Raw genomic sequence first — 19,665 nt, 5'->3', positions numbered from 1 at the left:
AAAGTTGAAGGGATTAAGAAGTACAAATTAGTTACAAAATAGTCATGAGGATGTAAAGTACAGCATAGTACATACATATAGTCTAATACATTTTAATCGCTATGGAAGGTGCCAGTTGGGTACTGGAAATATTGGGGTGAATACTTTGTAAAGTATATGATTATCTAACCACTATGTTGTACACCTGAAAGTAATGTGTACAAAATAGTATTGAATGTTAACTGCAGTTGGAATAAATAAATGAACAAATGAAAAAACTAACTCTCAAAACTCAATGAGACAAGCTCAATTTCTTAAAAAATGGGCAAAAGATTTGAATAGACACTTCGCTAAAGAAGATACTTAAATGGCAGAGTCCACAAAATTATGCTCAACATCATTAGTTATTAAAAGTAAATTTAAGTACAATGATACCACCACACACCTATTACACTGACAAAAATTTAAAGACTGACTTTACCACATGTTGACAAGGATGTATAGCAATTGAACCTTACATACACTGCCAATAGGTCATAAAATGGTATAACTGTGTTGGAAACAGGTTTGTTAGTTTAAAAAATTAGGCATACACCTACCGTATGATCCAGGTACTTACTCAAGAAAAACAAAAACACATGTCAATCAAAAAACTTGAATATGAATGTCATAGTAGGTTTATTTGCAATAGCCAAAATGGGAGGAATATTCCAAGTATCCATCAACAGTTGAATGGATGGATAAACAAATTGTGATATTTCCTTACAATGGAATACTACTCAGCAATGAAAAAGGATGAATTATTGATCTATGAAACAACACGGGTGAATCTCTAACTGATGCTGAGTAAAATAAGCCAGGCAAAAAATTGGTAACAAGCTATAAAATTCTACTCATATAAAGTGCTAGAAAATTCAAACTAATCTGTGACAGACTAATAGTAATAGAATGTACATTAGTGGTTGCCTGGGAACAAAGGATGGATGACAAAGGGCATGAGGACAATTTTTGAGGAGGTAGAAATGTTCATTATGTTAATTGTAGTGAAGATTTCACACGTGTATATATGTTAAAACTGATCTAATTGTATTTTATTTTAATCCTCATCCGAGAGTGTTTATTGATTTTTAGAAAGACAGGAAGGGAAAGAGAGAGAGACATTAATGTGAGAGAGAAACATCGATCGGTTGCCTCTCCTACGTGCTACAACTGGGGATCGAACCTGCTGGTGTATGGGACGATGCTCCAACCAACTGAACCACCTGGCCAGGGCTAATTGTATATTTTAAATACAGTGTGTGCAGTTTATTTTTTTTAATTCTATCTTAATAATGTATAAAAGGAAAATGTTGGAAGTGGTAAAAAATGACCTAGTACAAAAGGTAATTGATTTATGAAACCCAATTAATTTAAATTATATCCAAAAGTTTTAAATTTCCTTGTTTAGTTAGCAAGCATATTTCAATACAACAGTCACATCTCCTGAAGCAGTTTTTCATACTTCTGCTAATGGAGCACGAGGGCCGTGCTATTTTTATGGGATGTCACAACCTGTGCAGGAATGGCACGAAGTACTAATAAATTTAATTCTACCATAAAAGCTACAAATGACTTTCACAGCTGAAAAAGACTCTATTTACTGTGTGTAACATAATGTGCATCCAAGAATAAGAAAGATATTAAAGTTAGTATGATACCCTGATTTGGCATTTAGGGTGAATATTCATTTATTAGTTCATTTTTGTTGTTGTTGTTTGCTGGTGTTCATTTAACAAGTAGCAGGCTTCAGAAACATGTACTGTTGAAAATAAAAACTGAGAATTTTATGGCATTAATTTGTTCCTCATGAACGGAGAAAGAGTTGCCTTTCCTCCATTTTAATGGCAGCGCACTTTGACAATCCGGAACACACGGTTTCACGACCAGGGCCCTGGCACACAGAGCCTCCGGAGAGGGTTAAAAACACTCGGAATCACAGCAAGTGAAGAAGACATTTATGACACTGCCTAACACATTTAAGAGATAACATGCCTACAACGAAATTGTTCGCTTATGACAACGAACCCAAATTATCCAGGTCTGATGTAATTTCACTGATGAAGAATTTCAGTGTCTAACTGCAGTGAGGGTCAAAGCAATCTCACAAACCCATCAACAATGAGGGATCCTGCATAAGGGACCTGAGAATTCTTGTGAGAAGGGAATCCAAACAGCAAGATGGGCATAGGAACCACGGTGCAGGCCACCAGCTCACCACACTTCACTGTCTGAGTACCCGCCGTGCTGACAGTTAAAGATAAACATTCAACAAATGAGGCCAACTCCACACTCTTCCCCCGTCCCCAACAAAACCCCAGAATGATTACCACTGTGAGCTAAGAAAAAATATTTTTTAAACTGGTACCCTAGTTTACAATATCTGTATTTTTTAGAGATTTCAACTGAGGTATCCTCAGTTGACAAAGAAGTGTTCTAGAACAGGAGCACTCTGAAACCTATGAAAACACCTGACTGTGACATACGCCTTCCAGCGAAACCACAGAAAGTGGTGAACGTGTATTGCTGACCGAGAGCGCTGAAATCCAAACTGTCCAGACATTAAAATCCATCAAGTATTGGATCTCTACGGCAACACTTTAATTTTCTTCTGAAAGACGAGCTATGTTACTGGTTATGTAGACTTGTTGATGATAACTTCTAGCCTTGAAACAATATTGATGCAGCTTATCAAGGATGACATTTTCCACAGAAAAGCAAGCAGGAGTTTGGCCACCACTTTCTTTAAAAGCCTCTGTGAATGGTTAATATGGCTTTATGGACAATTTTAAAAGATCCTATAATTTGTTCAGTCATTTTGCCCAAGAGGAATACTTGATTTAGCATCCCTTTAAATAGTTTTCTTGAAATTGAAATAATTACAGATTCACAAGAAATTGCACGAGTGGCACAGGGAGGCCCTGTGTAACCATCACTCGGCTTCCTCCAGCGGAGGGAGGCGTTAGTCTCCCATGACTGTGGTGCATGTCAAGACCAGAAATCAGCATCAGCAAACTAATTGCCTAAACTTCCACGTATTTCTATTTAACATTTAAAAACCTGAAATATGATGGAAAAGTTTGCATGTAAGCCTAATGAATTCTCACAGCTCGAATACGCCCATGTAACCAGCACTCTAACAAGGAGCATGGATGCCAGAACTCCAGGATGACCCTTCCCGTCCACACCCTCAAGACTTCTAACAGCTCACAGGAGCGTTGCTTTTCTTGTTTTTATGCAGTACAAGGGAGCCATTCTGCATATTCTGTTTGTGTCTGTCTTCTTTTACTCAGCATGATGCTGGTGGGATTCATACATATCACTGCATATAGACTGTTCATCCTCACTGCACTACGGCATCCCATGGTGTGAATATACTGTCACTTACTTAACCAATTCACTACTGGTGGGCCTTTGGGTAGTTTCCACTTTTGAGCTTTTATCAACAGTGTTTCTCTGAGTATCCAAGTATTTCTCATTTGCGTTTCTGTTGGGTGTGTACTAGGAATGGAATCACTGGGTCACAAGGTATGTGTTTGCTCAGCTTTAGTAAACAGATAGGGCCACTTAGTTTTCCAAAGTGGTTGAATCGATCCACACTCCCACCAACAATGTGTATGAGTTCCATTGCTGCACAGTTTTTCAAGTTCACCCACTCTGTTGGGTAGCCAGCACATTTTGCCGTGTATAATGCGCACCCACATGTTTGTGCGCATTATACACGGGATTATTATACTCATTCCATCCATGGTGTGTGATCATTATACACATGTATAATGTGCATCCTTATTTTTCCCTAAAACATTTGGGTAAAAAAGTACACATTATACATGGCAAAATACAGTACATGTTCTGGAGAGGAGAATTATAGAGTTAAACATCAAACAGAATACTGGTGGAATAACTAAAATAATAAGTTTTCTCCAAATAATCAAGACTCTATCTAAAGCATTTGATAAAGCAAAACAATCTAAAATTTCAAAATCACTCTTAAAATACACTATCATTTGATTAATGAAATTATCCTGAGTTGGTGGTAGGGCTGTGTTTCCCAAACATGTCTGATATTATGAACCACCAGGGATGCTTCCTGTAAATAAAGACTTTCAGACAATCTGTCAGATCTCCTGAAGAAGAATCTCTTTGGAAAGGCCTTGAAATTTTTTATTAGGACCCACAAGAGATTCTTATCAGGCAAAACACTGCTAGTGGGGGATCTTTTGACATTAACTGTTTACAAGTGAATCAGAGTGGAAAACCCATCCTTTGGGGATTTTTTTGGAGAGTCCCAGTCTCAGAACCTTACTGGATGTTGTCAAGCTCTGTAACAACTTTACAGGCAAGTATTGTTTTAACAGTTGGATAAACTGAAGCCAAAATGTCTTGAGCCCTAGGTCGTTGAGTAATACCAAAAGTATCAGAGAGGGTTATGTTTGACAGACAGACTTACTGATATTTCTAATCTTCAAAAGGAGGCGGTTTTTCCTACTAACTGGGCTACAAAAAAAGAGAATCTGCAGTTTGAAAGGACTGCATAGTGTTATATAGGAAACAGAACATGAAAAGTGTTTACAAAAAACCTGGTTTCAAACTCAAGTGCAACTAACACCTAAGGAAATCTGAGTAAGTCAAAGTATCCTTTTTCTCCCGTTTTTTTCTCTGTAAAATGGAGATATCACCTAGCTTTACTGTCAATGGGAGCACAAAATAAATTAAGACCAATAAAAGCTATGCATCCACAGTAAAAATTAACGAAGTTATTGTTTTCCTTTGTAATCTGGTTTTCCACCCTCTAGTGTCATCGCTCACCTGTAAGCTTAACTAAGGGCATGTTTTGTAAAATGCTCTCATTGCCAGTCTATTGCAACTCAGTTTTTGTAAGAGAAGTGAATAATTAAAGTTAAAAGACAGAAAGAAACTGTTTAATTCCACATTTCCACATTTTCCTTAACTTTCATCTCTGTTGATGGAAACTGTCAGTCCTATAACTTATGGCTGAAAATGATTACAAACAATAATTTGGAAAAATGTAGTAACAAGGAATAACGAGGTAACAGAATACTATAATTTTAAAATAAAGTTGAACTCTTCCAGAACTAGAGAACATTGCTAAGGGCTATATACAAATGACTTAAAAAAAAATAGTACTAAAACCACTTGAAAAAAGCCAACATTTCAATTTAGTCTTTTAGATGACTTTCTAACATCAACATATTAAGTAGTCAAATGGCATTTATTCTGAAGATCAAAATGCTTCCAGAATCACATTTTATTTGCAAGAATGTCTGTGAAAACCACTTTCATAAAAATAGATTTAATTCTATGTACTGAAAAGAAGTCTACCATATTTGGATTCTATGGCTATGAAAGGCCCATTTAACACTATCTGCCAATTACTACACATAAAAAGAAACTATGAAGATTTATATTATATGAAGCCTCCTCCAGCTCTGTGCAGTTTGGTCCTTCTAATCTTAACGCCGGGGAAAAACTCTGGAAAACATTAGCACTGATTTTAAGAAATATTAGACTTCTATTTACAAGAAGATTTGTAAATAATAAGTTAATGTCTTATGTGTATTAAAATTCACCATAAAAATTGAGAGTAAGAAAGCTGTAACTAACAAATATTCAGGCCAATGATCTGTGTAAATCAGGGGCAAACCCCTCAACTGTTATCTGGTGCCTCAGTTTCCTTCTGTGTCAAATGTGGACAAGGGAAATACCCACTTCACAGGGCTGCTGTGAGTTTAGATGGGGAATGCTTAGAAGAGTGCTTGGCGCCACGCACGCCACGCAGGCACGGAGCAGGCAGTCACCAGAGCAGTCCTAGCAGCAGTGAGCGGGACAGAACTTACGGGGCACTGTCACACCATAGTGCTGCGTGTCACTCATCAGCAGCTTTCGTTTCAGTTCATTCAAACCTACACCTACGGGACCTGGAAAACAGAATAATATACATTCATTACTGAACGAAATACCACATAAACATTTCTGTAAGTGACAGAAATCCACAGGACATAGACCATGCATCCAATTTTACATGCGGCCCAAGTAAAGAGATTATCTCTAGTTGAGTTGTACATAAGAACAAGCTAGTTGTTTTGTTGTTGTTAATTTAAAATTTGAATCCCCGCCTTTCCATTAAGAAGATTAGAAATATTTATGTTTTAAATAAACATACTCAAGAGTATCTGAGTACATTACCCAGTAATGGTATCCAGTAGAGCCTAAAACATATGTTCACCTAAAAAGAAACGGAAATTTTAAAATCACTATCCACCATCTGGATAGTGATAATTTCAATTTTAAATGTTTTTAGATCTAATTAAATAAAATCTTTGAATCTTAATTTTATTTCAGATGCAAATCTAATGATGCATTTTAAATCTGCAAGCCACTAGCCGCATTTACATTTGTCAAGATCTTCGCCTACACTCTGTATTTTCAGCTGGTCCTTGAACATTTGAAAACTTACATAGACGTTACATATTTATATCAATCAATGTATACATACTAAACATTTATAAGGCACAAGGCACAGAGTAAATGCTGTGGAGAATCAAGATGATAAATGCACTGTTTTCAAACAAAGGTACTGGGATAAGAGAGTAACACAAAATGATTAAGAGACTGGGGCCAAAAAAAAAGAGCAGCTTCAAATTGGAATCAAATCAAAAGTCAGAAGAGCACAAGCCCCAGAAGCCTTCTCACAACTCTGCCCTGAGGGTCTGTTTAGTGACAGTGCCATGCTTTGGGCAGAACACAAGCAGCAGAGCCGGTCTTCCCTGAGTTGGATTCTGACCTTCTTTACTCCCTCACCTGGTGATGATACTGGATGTTATCATCTGAATGTGTGCGTCACCCCCCAAATTCACATGCTGCAATCCTAATGCCCAATGTGATGGTGCTTAAGGATGGGCTTTTAGGGGGTAATTAGGTCATGTGGAGCCCTGATGAATGGGATTAGTGTTTTTATAAAAGAGATTGCACAGAGCTCCTTCAGCCTTGATAACACAAGAGACAGTTGTGACATGGAAGAGGGTCACCCACCATGCTAGCACCCTGATCTCCAGAATTGAGAAATAAATCTGTGGTATTTTGTTACAGAAGCTGTTAATGGACTAAGACACTGGACAAGTTAAAGTCTTTGAGTTTGATCACACTCCATTCTAATTCTAAAAGTAATAATGAAATAAGTAATTATGTTCCCTTTTGGGGAGGAATAAATGAAAACTTATGTGTAATGCATCACATAGAATCCAGGTATTCAAGTGTTCATGCTCTTGCCTACTTCCTCTTGCCAACTTTGAAAAGCAAAGGTTTCATCCCAGTGAAGAACACATAGGTGGAAGGTGAAAAGTAAGACGGGTGTTCTGGGTGGAGGGAAAACCGTGAGCAGTAACAAAGAGGCTGTAGTTGGGGACTGTGCCTTCCTTCCAACGCTGTTTCTAGGCCCCTCACCCTGTATCAAAGACTTGCCCCTGCTGGCTGGCTATCCGATACCAACGTGGATGTTTCCAATCTTTCCACCAGCTGTTGTCAAGTGACAATTCTCTGGCAACTTCCTCTGCTTCTTCTCTAAGACAGAGCATCTCAGTTCTCCCTTTTCATAGTTGATACTCGGCAATATTCCATTTGTATCCTAAATGGACTTCATAGCTAATATAATTTACCAGTCATATAATTCCTCCCTTCAAATTAATATAATGCCCTAAATGTAATAGATAAAAGCTTAAAAAGCATTTTATGATAAAAACAATCTCTATTTCAGTATGTAAATGCTCAGGCACAACTAGAGTAGAAAATCTATTGAAGTCAGGTGTTTGCGCCTACTTAAATAAGTGTGGATTCAAGAGTAATAAAAAGATTAGGAGTCATTCTGTACAAAAAAGTACAAGAAAGGCTTCTGGTCAAGATGGCGATATAGGTAAACACTGCACTCACCTCTGCCCATTGCCATATCAAAATTGCAACTGAATTATAGAACAGCCATCATTGAGAACCTCCTGAAGGCTAGCTGGGCAGAAGTCCTATAACTAAGTATATACAGAAGAAGCCACATTGAGACTGGTAGGAGGGGCAGAGACTTGGAATGGGCTAGTTCACACCCACGTTGGCGGTTGAAAATCAGGAGGGGTATCTCAGTTGCCAAGGTCCTTCCTGAGGGGCCAAGGTCCCAGCCCCACACTGGGCTTCCCAGCTAAGGGTTCTAATGTTGGAAAAAGAAGTCTCCGTAACTTCTGGCTTGAAAACCAGTGGGGACTGTGGCTGAGAGAGGACTGCTGGAATCCCAGGAATTCCTCTTAAAGGGCCTACACATGGACTTACTCAGACTCACTTTCTCTGAGCTCCAGTACTGGGGCAGCAGCTCCAAAGGCACCAGACATGTAGAGGGAGGAACTGAATTGTCTGGCTTCAGTAAAGGGCTGGAGGGGCAGCTGTCTCCCAGACAGAAGTACTGGCAGAGGCCATTTTTCCTTTGTTGAGCCCTTCCACCACAAAGCTACCAGGGGAGGGCGTATCATATCTGAGTCTCCATCCACTTAGCTAATGGGGGTCGCCATACCCTGGTGATTTTCTACCCAACTTTCAGGCCCACCCAAGGTACTTACAGTGGCTTTTCCACACAGGTGGCCTGTCTTGGCTCATGTTGCAGACTTTCCTAAAACCTCTCAAAGGTTCACAACCCCAAACAACTAGCATCTAATCTTGGCATGTCCCATATCTCTTGCTAATGAGCCCCAAGCTCGGCACTGAAGCAGCCATCCTAGTATGCAGCTTTGCCTCTCCCAGGCACCTCCAAGACCAGCACAAGTGGCAACCATCTGCACATCACTTTTGTAGCTTGTACCAAGTGGCCCTGGGTAGGGTACAGGCAGTGATGACTTTGGCCTGCACCAGAGCCTCTCTCAAGAAGCCCCAACACACCTGGTAGCCAGCTTCAGACCACAGTAGAACATGACCCAACCAGCTCCACAAATGACTCACCCAAAGGGCAGACTCAGCAGGCCCTCGAGTCCTGTTAAAGTGAATCCTGCTCTATAGGGTCAGCCCCTGCACAATAGCTCCTCCACTAAGTCACCACCCCTCGTCATAACCAACCATCCTCAGGGTCAATCCCTCCCATTGATATACCAACAGCAATCAAGGCTCAGCTACAACAGGAGGGCACACATAACGCAGACAAGGGATAGACCTGTACTAGTTGTGACCAGAACACTGTGCCAATAGGCCCTATGTGACACCTGTTACATAAGGCCACTCTACAAGACTGGGAGAAGACTGGGAGACATAGCTGCTCTACCTATAATTCCCTGTATTAACACAGGGAAAAAATCAAGGAGGCAGCCAAAGTGAGGAGAAAAAGAAACATGTTCCAAGTGAAAAAACAGAACAAAACTCCAGAAAAAGAAGTAAACAAAATGGAGATAAGAAATCTACTAAATGCATAGTTTGAAACACTGGTAATAAAGATGCTCAGTGGTCTCAGTGAGAACTTCAGCACAGAGATAGGAAACATGAAAGTACAGGTAGAAAAAATAAAAATAAAGACAGAAATGAAGAATACAATAACTGATATAAAATATACATTAAAAAGAATCAGTAGTAGAATAGATGAAGGAGAGGAACGAATGAGCAATTTGGGAGACTAGGTAGCAGAAAACACCCAATCATAACAGCAAAAAGAAAAAATAATTTAAAAAATGAGGTTAGTTTAAGAGGTCTCTGGGACAACTTCACACATACCAACATTTGCATCATGGGGGTGCCAAAAGGAGAAGAGAGAGGGCAAGAAACTGAAAATATTTGAAAAAATAATTCCCCTAACCTGGTAAAGGAAATAGACATAGAAATCTAGGAAGTGCAGAGAGTCCCAAACAAGATGAACCCAAAGAGGCCCATACCAAGACACATCAAAATTAAAATGGCAAAGGTTAAAAACAAAAAGAGAATTTTAAGAGCAGCAAGAGAAAAGCAGTTAATTACCTACAAGGGAGTTAATAAGACTGTCAGCTGTTTTCTCAACAGAAATTTTGCAGACTAGACGGGATTGGCACAAAATTTTCCAAGTGATGAAAAGCAAGGATTTACAACCTATTGTTACCCAGCAAAGCTATCATTTAGAATTGAAGTACAAATAAAGAGCTTCCCAGACAAAAAAAAAGCAATAGGAGCTCATTACCACCAAACCAGTATTACAAAAAATGTTAAAAGGACTTCCTTAAGAAGATAAAAAGAGATAAAAATATGAGTAATAAAATGGCAATAACTACATATCTATCATAAATTATTTTAAATGTAAATGGACTATATGCTCCAAATGAAAAACACTAGGTGGCTGAATGGGTCATAACGTGAGACCCTACATATGCTACAAGAGACTCATTTCAGATTGACAGACACATTCAGACAGAAAGCAAAGGGGTGGGAGATGTTTCATAAAAATGGAAACAAACAAAAAAAGCTGAAGCATCAATATTTATAGACAAAATAGACTTTCAAACAAAGGTTATAACAACAGGCAAAGAAGGACCCAGCAATTCCATTTCGGGGTATTTATCCAAAGAAACACAAAACACTAATTTAAAAAGACATGTACATCCATGTTTATTGCAGCATTATTTACAATGGCCAAGATATGAAAGCAACCTAGGTGTCCATTAATAGATGACCAGATAGCGGTGAAGTGGTGCATATGTACAATGGAATATGACTCAGCCATAAAAAAAGAATGAGATTTTGCCATCTGCAATATATGGGTGGACCTAGAGGGTATGATGCTAATAAGTCAGACAGAGAAAGACAAATACCACTGAATTTCACTTACATGTGGAATCTATAAAAACAAAATAAATGAACAAACAAAACAGAAACAAACTCATAGATACAGAGTCCATTTTGATGACCGCCAGATGGGAGAGGGGTAGGAAATGGGTTAAAAGGGAGAAGGGATTAAGAACTATAAGTTGGCAGCTATCAAGATAGTCATGGAGATGTAAAGTACAGCAGGAGGAATACATTCAATAATACTGTAATAACTATGCATGGTGTCAGATGGGTACTAGATTCATGAGGGTGATCACTTAGTAAGTTTTATAAATGTCTAGTCACTGTGTTATATTCCTGAAATGAATAAAACATTTTATGCCAAGTGTAATAGAAAAATAAAAAAATTATTTAGAAAAAGAAAGTACAGGAAAATGAAAGCCCGGAGATACAGGTACCTATTAGAATAAGGACTAGCAATTGGAGAGAAACCACAGGTGAGACTTAGTGGAATATGATTAAGGGAACAGCCTGAACTGGGAAAGGGATAACATGTCAAGACTATCAAAGTGAAGAAAATCACAATTTTGAAAATGACTGCACTTGACATCTAAGTTCAGTGTAACAGTAGTTCCTCTGCATGGAATGGGACAGTGCTTCAGTGTCACAGAGGGCAGGCCTCTTATTTTCCAACCCTGCCACAAGCCGAGTCACTGATTTAGTCCCTGAATGTCTTGTACAACAGTTGGAAGTGGTGTGTGATGCAGGTCAGATTTTTCTTCTGCAGAAATGTCTAATCTACATCCCTGGCCCCCTCAGCCATTTTGACTTTATTAAAAAAATCCTCACAAATGTCCTTATTGATCCCTGGTGGGCAGGACTGCCCCTGTCCAGAACCACTGCTCCAAGACTTCAGCACCTGGCTCTTGTCATTCTCAGCATCTCACTCCTGTCACCATTTTGGATAACTTCAACACCTATGGGAACACCCTTTCGAAAACTAGCCTCTCACTTCCCTGATCCCTGATCTCTAGTGACCTCTCTCTAGTTCACTCGGAACACTTACAGAGCAAACCTTGACTCTACCATCCCTAGGAGCTGTTTTATTACTAAAGTATTAAATTCAAGCTTCCCAACATGACTTCAATCTCCAGTCCTTTTAGATCTCTCCCTTATTCCTGCTACACCTGTTATCATAAGGACCTCTGTGCTTTCACTTTGTCCTTTTTATCTATCGGTCCTTCATGGCTTCACTTCCATGGGCTACCATGCTTGCTACTCTTCTGCTAATATCCTCGTATCTCTTACACCTTCTCCTTTTATCATACTTGCCAAGCAAACCCACAGTTTAAGCTCAATCCAACAGCCTCTCTCCACAGCTATACCTGGACTACTGAGGGCAGAAACCCATTCAAGCCTGGAGCCACGATGCCATACATTCAGGCTCACCACATATAAACCAAGACCTTCAGGCTCTCCAGCAATTACTCTGTTTTCCTAATCAATTATATCTCCTCTATCACATATTGGCAATTTCAACCCTCCATTCTCTTCTCTAATCACACTCTGGGAGCCTCCTTGTTACTTCTCTCTTCCACACCCTACGATCAGATCAAACAATTGCCAAAGGCTGTCAACTTTACCTCCCAAAGGCCCTTCAAATCTATGATTCTGCATGGCCAATGCTGCCACGCTGGTCCAAGACGCCACCACGCTTGCCTGCTCTCCTGGAACAGCTTCCTGGGAGCCGCCCCACATCTACTCAGAGGCCACATTATTCCATCATCACCCAGCAGCCAGAGAGGTTTTTCCAGGAGCTCTTCTGATCCTGTCATTCTCCTGTTAACATTCTTGAAAATGTAGTTTCCAGTGGCTCTTCCAAAAAATACGAAAATCTTTACATGGTTTACAAGGCTCTGCATGATCTGATGCCGGCCTTGTCCTCCTGCCCACAGCTTATGCTCGGGCTGCTTTCCCTTGCCCCCGAAGGTAGTTCTGGAGTGCCCTTCCGAGCTCTGCTCAAATGGCTCTTCCTCAAGAACAGTCTCTCCTGACCCTGTTGCTCACGTTTCTCATTTGCAATATTATCAGAGCACCCTGTACATCTCCCTCGTGATACTTAAAAATCCTAATTCGACAACTGGGTAATACACTGTTTAATGGCCTGTCTCTCCCTCAATAAAGAGGTGGTGTGAGGGCAGGACCACGTTGTGTCATTTATGGTCTCCATTATGTAAGTAAGCCCTCAAATATCTGCTCATGAATGAAACTTCAAGTGTTATCATCACCACCTCAGAGAACACAGAAGCCAACAAGTGCAATTTCTTCAAAGTCCTTTCTACAACTTAATGCAGCTACACCCATCTAGACCATCCTTCATCCTTCTCTCTAGTCACACACTCTTAAGCCTTCTCTCTCTTAAGCCTTAAGCCTTAGAGATCTTTCTTCTTGAATCTTTACCTCTCATTTCGAGCTCCTTTCCTTGGACACTTAAAATTAATAAACCTCTCCTACCTTAAAACAAAAAGAACAACAATAAAAAACCCCAAAAGTCCCTTAACCCTATGTCCTCCTCCAGCTACTGCTCACTGCTGTCTCCTCCATCCTGGCTCGAGCTTCTGTCATTTCTCTCCAGCATCTCCCATTCTCCTTCCACTGTGTACAGAATCAAATATGAATTCTTTGACAGGTTTATATAGACAGTAAGTTTTGAGCTACATTTATATTTCTATTCTTCACTCTTGCCACTCCTCCCTTGACACTACACACTCTACCCACACACAATTTCCGCCGCTTCCTGAAACACAGCATGTTCTCTTGTGTTGTTGGATACTCATCACACGCTATTTGCTTTTGCAAGGACACTCTGTCCTCCCTGCATGTGCCAATTTTTGCTTGTTTAGAGCCCTGGCTGGTGTGGTTCAGTAGACTGAGTGTCAGCCTGTGAACCAAAAGGTCACTGGCTCAATTCCCAGTCAGGGCACATGCCTGGATTGCAGGCCAGGTCCCCAGCTGGGGGTGTCAGAGAGGCAACCATACACTGATGTTTTGCTCCCTCTCTTTCTCTCCCCCTTCCCCTCTCTCTAAAAATAAATGAATAAAGCATTTTTTTTAAAAAAAGATTCAGCTGAGACACCTGAGGGAATCGTCCCTTAAGGTTTAATTTGGGTTAGGTACCAACTTCATGTGTCCTGGTACACACACTTCGCAGCTATCCTCTACCAGAAGGTGAGCTCTGTGAAAAGAGGTGTCACCTACTTGTTCACCAGGTGCTTCCCTAGCCGGTGAACTGTAGGTACTCATTAGTTAGTTTTATTTATTTAAATTATACTCGGGAAGTACGCTGTTATGCCGGTAAAACCATTTGTTGAATGAACCAAAGGAGTGAGAGTTAAAGGTAAAAAGCACTTGCCTGACTCGAAGCCTAGATACGATGGTTAGGTAACGTGCTCAAGGTCACTAAGAGAAGTTGGTAGATCTCAAACTTGAGCATAGCCCTCTTGATCTTAAGATAAAAAGGGACAGAGGGGAGGGTGATGAATCCAACACTGGAACAGTGAGTGTAAGGGAAGGAAATCTACCTACCTAAACTCAGAGAAGGACTGCAATGTAACAGAGGGGCCAGGACTAGGGCACCCTTGGAATATAGTCACATCAAGGTAAAACTCGAGACTGAGCAGAGACAAGAACACCAAAGGACAGGAGGAAAGTGGAAAGTATTTAGTGACTGTCTACGAAATGCCAGACACCATCTAGGGCTTACATATTTCATATACTCTGAAGGTACAAAAATTATTTAAAGTGCTAATACCTACTCTTCAAAATAAACAGAAAACAAACAAGAGAAACAAAGAGGATTACAATGGAGCTGGACTTTCTATAAAGATGACGCACACACAATTACACATGCTCAAAGAAAACGATAAAAGCAAACCAAACACCAAAATTTAAATAGTGGGTCTTTGCCTGCCATCCCGACACCACCCCACCCCACCCCCTGCCACACACACACACACACACACACACACGTGTGCACACACACATGGCAACCAGGACTAAAGGGGGTCATGTGAATTTACTGTTTCCTTCAGTAGGTCCAGCTCTGGAGTGCTTCTCAGAGTGTGAGATACTTTGCTGAGTGAGAGTCTAGATTTTTTCTTTTCTTTTTTAAATTTCTTTTACTACACACGCCAAAAACCCCCAATGATTTATTTTAACTCTGGAGGAAAAACTAAGTATGTTTGAATTAGTGGGGAAAAGTATGCTGTCTCGAATGTGATGCCCTTAAATTCTGACTACAGTCAATGTTAGCCTTTACATAATCTAACTCTTTGTGGCTTGCTTGCTTCACTGCACACTCATGGAGTATGCCAAGAATGTTCAGGGGCAGATGATTTTATTGTTGTTGTTACTATTATTTTTATCCTCACCCAAAGATGTTTATTGGTTTAGAGAGAAAGGAAGGGAGGGAGAGAGGGGTGGGGAGAGAGAGATACACACATACACACACACAGAGACAGAGGGGAGAGACAGACAGACATTGATATGACAGAAAAACATAGATTGGTTGCCTTCTGTAAGAGCCCTGACCGAAGAGGTATGTACCCTGACCAGGAATCAAACCCACAACCTTTTGGTGTATGGGTCCTGCTCCAACCCAATGAGCCACGTAGCCAAGGCAGAAATGATTTTACTTGAAAATTTTTCCCTAGATTAAACTTGAGTCATCATCTTCAAAGGTGGGAGTATCATCACAAAAAAGTTATACAGGGACACAATTTCAATCATTTTTACTACAAAATTGCCCAGGAGGCCTACAAACAGCATTTTTCCTGCCAGGCCCCTGGCTCAATCCTACCATTTACACTGGAGAAGTTCTAGAGTTTCTGCTCTTCAGATCTTGACATGAAGACCACAGCTCAGATCCACATTACTGTCCTGTCTCTACCTATGCTTAGGCACAAGTTCACATTTTCAGCTGCCTGGTTTGTACTGAGAATACAAAATCTGTTTATACTGGAGTCAATTTAGGTGCCAACTGAGCTAGGTTCATTCATGTGCCTCTGCAACGGGCAGATTCATCTCCCCTCCAATATACAAATTTCTACCACCACTGTTGAAGTACTTTTATACATATGTATATAAATAAGTTACTCTATAGTTTTCAACGGTGCTTGTTAAATGATAAAGACAAGCAAAGGACTATCTAGCACAGATTCAAATCACAGACAGCAGGCTTTGGAACGATGACGATGACGATGACACAATGTGGTCATGCGTCATGTGGTTACACAGCAGGCAGGTCACATGGTTACATACACCATTACTAACCCTCAAAGCATCCCTGCAAAAGAGGTATTACCCTCATTTTACAGATGAGAAAACTAAGACAATCAAAGGTTAAGTAATTTTTCTAAGGTCACACATCTGGAGTGCAATTTAACTGGTATTCAAAACCTGCCTGTCTGACTCTAAAGTCTACATTTTTTCCATTCTACCTATTATCTTATTTAAAAAATGCCAATAAAACATGAACTTGGGTAGCTAGTTGCTCCATTGTCTGTTAATGGCTAATCCGTAACTCTGCGGAGTTTTTCACCCTCTTCCAAGCTGTCCCACACTTTAGGTAGTTAAGACTATCTGTGCTTGTGGAACAGGAAAAGTTTCTGGCTACAAAATGCGGCAGAGGTCCAATTTGGGGATCTCAGAACTCAATCTGTGCAGAACCCCTGAGAAGTCTAAACCCAACTGCGTGAAGCTGACGTGCATACCAGGCCCGGCAACACGCACTGGGCATGTCTATCAGAATTCCTGATTCGGGTCTAAGGAAAAGCAAATATAACTGTGATTTAATTGCAATGATGTAAGTAAAAGCCAAAAAGCATTAAACAAATTATTTTGGAGATCATTAACTTGGAATTTAGGCAGTGAACTGAAGTTGATATGCTTACTAGCTTTGAAAACAAAAGAATGTTTCTATTCAAACCTGACATGTAAGTATTTATTACATTTTTTAAAAATTTCATAGGAATTTAAAAAATCACTGTGTACAAATTCTGGGAAAAATAAAGCTATGTGTATCAACCCCCATTAGTTGAAGTTCTTGCAAAAAATGTGTCAGTTGGATAATTAAGATCATTCGAAAGGAATATTGTTTTAATTACTTTTTAAAAAATTTTTGATTCTAAAGAGAGACAGAGGAAGGGAGGGAGGTAAGAGAGAGGGAGTGAGGTGGGGAAAGGGGGGGGAGAGGGGGAGGAGAGAGAAAGAGATTTGTTGTTCCAGTTATTTATGCATTCATTGGTTGCTTCTTGTATGTGCCCTGACAGGGGATGGAACTCACAATCTTGGCATGTTGGGACAATGCTCTAACCAGCTAAGCCACCTGGCTATTTTTAATTACTTTTGTGCATTTAATTAGTAACTCCTTCCTGAAAGTAGGAAACTGTGTTGTATGTGATTTTATGTAAAGGTCATCGGTTCAGCCAAAGAAATACAGTCCACTTAGGGTATCAATAAAATGATGCTAGTAAAGTTTCCACTTAAAAGTTTACATTTAAGAAAATATTCACATTAACTACAAAAAAATGCCATCATTTTTATCTAAAGGAGAAAAAAAATTAAAAAGCCATACGTAAATTCATAGCTTTCATTTATATAAGAGCATGTAGACATATACTGCTTTAAAATATCAGCATGACATTTCTAAATTTAAAAAAGCTGATGGCCATACTCTCTGGCATTGCATTTTGATGCTTCAGCCCTCTACTTACTTGTGCACTAAGTGCAGGTCCTAAGTGAACAATCATGTACTACAACAAAAATATATTACTAGTATGAAAGTAATTTTAATGAAATCAATGAACTGTGGTATATATTTTTTATTGTTTTTTTAAGATTTTATTTATTTACTTTTATTGAGGGGGAAAGAGGGAGAAAGAGAGAGAGAAAAACATCAATGTGTGTTTGCCTCTCATGCACCCCCTTGTAGGGACCTGGCCTGCAACCCAATCATGTGCCCTGACTGGGAATTGAACTAGCAACCCTTTGGTTCGCAAGCCAGCACTCAATCCACTGAGCCACACCAGCCAGGACTGGTACATATTTTTTTAGTGACTCTCATGTAGTCTACAAAGAATTATTTGTAAATGTCCAGCATGGAACTTAGCTGTAGTTTGTCTTAAGTTTGATGAGCATCAAGTTGAATTTAATAAAGTAAATACAGAAGGGTGATGATACCTGATACTGGAGAAAGACAATCATCATACTAAAGATTGTAGTGTTAATAATATGCTAGGAAAGAAAATTCTGAGAGAGATACGGGTAGGTGCAAATAGGTCAAATTAGTTGTAACATACTAGATACCCATGTAAAGTCACAATGGATTAATAAAATCCATTCTTATTTGGATTTATGTCTAACATTAAATTATATATTAAGCCCTGGCTGGGTGGCTCAGCTGGTTGGAGCATAGTTCCGTGCACCAAATTGTAGTGGGTTTGATCCCCAGTCAGGGCACGTACAGAAGGCAACTGACAGATGACTGACTCTCTCTCTCTCATCAATAAATATATGCTTGAATGAGGATTTAAAAATTTACATATTGGAAAGAAATCTGTTGTTCTGCCCAAGTACTATTCACTTTTGCTATTGATCTTTGTCCATCAGGGCACAAACATGAAATGGCTTATTACGTGCAAAGCTACTGACACGGATGCAGCTCTACTGCGTGTTCGCCTCCAGTACACCTGCGCTGCTTGACACAAAAAGTCTTCCACATGTTCCCCCAGACATTTTTATGGATTTGGCCAGACTTGTTACTCTTACCATCCAGAGAAAAATATCAGAATTACTGGAGTCTGCAATAAATATTCTAACTGCTTTTGTTACCTGAAAAACACACTTACTCATTTGATTTACTGCAAGAGAGATCAGACACGTGTTGTAAAAGTGTACTTATCATATTGCAGCACTATTTCTGTTGCTCTAGACATAAAATAAAAACAACCATGCTATTACATCTGACTCACAGTCTTGTAATGATCACATCAGCTGGTGGCTGGATTTTGGGTTGGAGAGTAACAAATCTGTTTATAAAGCGAAATTGAAAGTTCCATTGGAACCAAACTGTATAGAAAACGTGGCAATTTAGGCTATCTTTCCTCTGTTGAAAAGAAAAAAGCTATTAGTGAAGCATCACTTAAAATGCTAATGTCAAAAAAAAAAAAAAAAAGGAGAAGAAGAAAAGAAAAGGAAATTGGAGTGGAAATCTTGTGGAAAGAGCACCATTTTTCCAAAGCAGCTATTTATACCAATTTATATAAACTAAGTACTGTCTCACCTCTATCTCAGGGCTATGACAAAAGTATAAGAAAATTAAAAGGTCAAAATATAACCATCCCAGTCTTCCTTAGCTAAGTAGAAGAGGGCATGGATAACTTCTTTGCTTCAGAGTCTGTTCAAAAATGTGACCTTTCAATGAGGTATCATGATCTTTAGATTCAAAATCACAGATTCCTGTCTCCTCTGGGACTTCTTGGCTTTAAATTGCTTCTACAGCATTTATCACAGTCAAACAACTATACAGTTGACTTTATTATTTATTACTAATTTTGTGAATATGCTTTTCTCTATCTTCTCCCATGAGAATGCAAGCACCACAAGATGAGAATGTTTGTGTTGTTCACTAACAAACTCATCGGCTTAGGACAGTGCCTGCCACAGTCAGTACTCCACAAAAATCAGCTCAGGACTTCTGGTCAAGATGGAAGCATAGGTAGACAAGCTTTGCCTCCTCATGCAACCACAAAAAGAATTACAACTAAATCTCAAAACAAAAAACACCCAGAATTGTCAGAAAATCGAACTGTATGGAAGTCT

General features: G+C 39.5%; 1 protein-coding gene across 5 annotated transcripts in view; it reads right to left on the bottom strand.

The window, feature by feature from the left end:
• The window catches only part of MPP7 (MAGUK p55 scaffold protein 7), a 246,332-nt gene that overhangs the window by 19,410 nt on the left and 207,257 nt on the right, over window positions 1-19,665 (bottom strand). For 4 of the 5 annotated variants that reach the window (XM_053922894.2, XM_024560596.4, XM_053922897.2 and 1 more), the window contains one exon: window positions 5,874-5,954. The exons of the other annotated variant lie outside the window; for it this stretch is intronic. In XM_053922894.2, the coding sequence (XP_053778869.1) occupies window positions 5,874-5,954 (81 nt within the window). The remainder of the gene's footprint in view (window positions 1-5,873; window positions 5,955-19,665) is intronic. 5 annotated transcript variants of the gene reach the window in all.

This window comes from Desmodus rotundus, chromosome 4, assembly GCF_022682495.2.
Source record: "Desmodus rotundus isolate HL8 chromosome 4, HLdesRot8A.1, whole genome shotgun sequence".
Classification (NCBI taxonomy): Eukaryota; Metazoa; Chordata; class Mammalia; order Chiroptera; family Phyllostomidae; genus Desmodus; species Desmodus rotundus.
The sequence above is the reverse complement of the archived record's forward strand: the minus strand, read 5'-3'. Positions and strand labels throughout refer to the sequence as shown.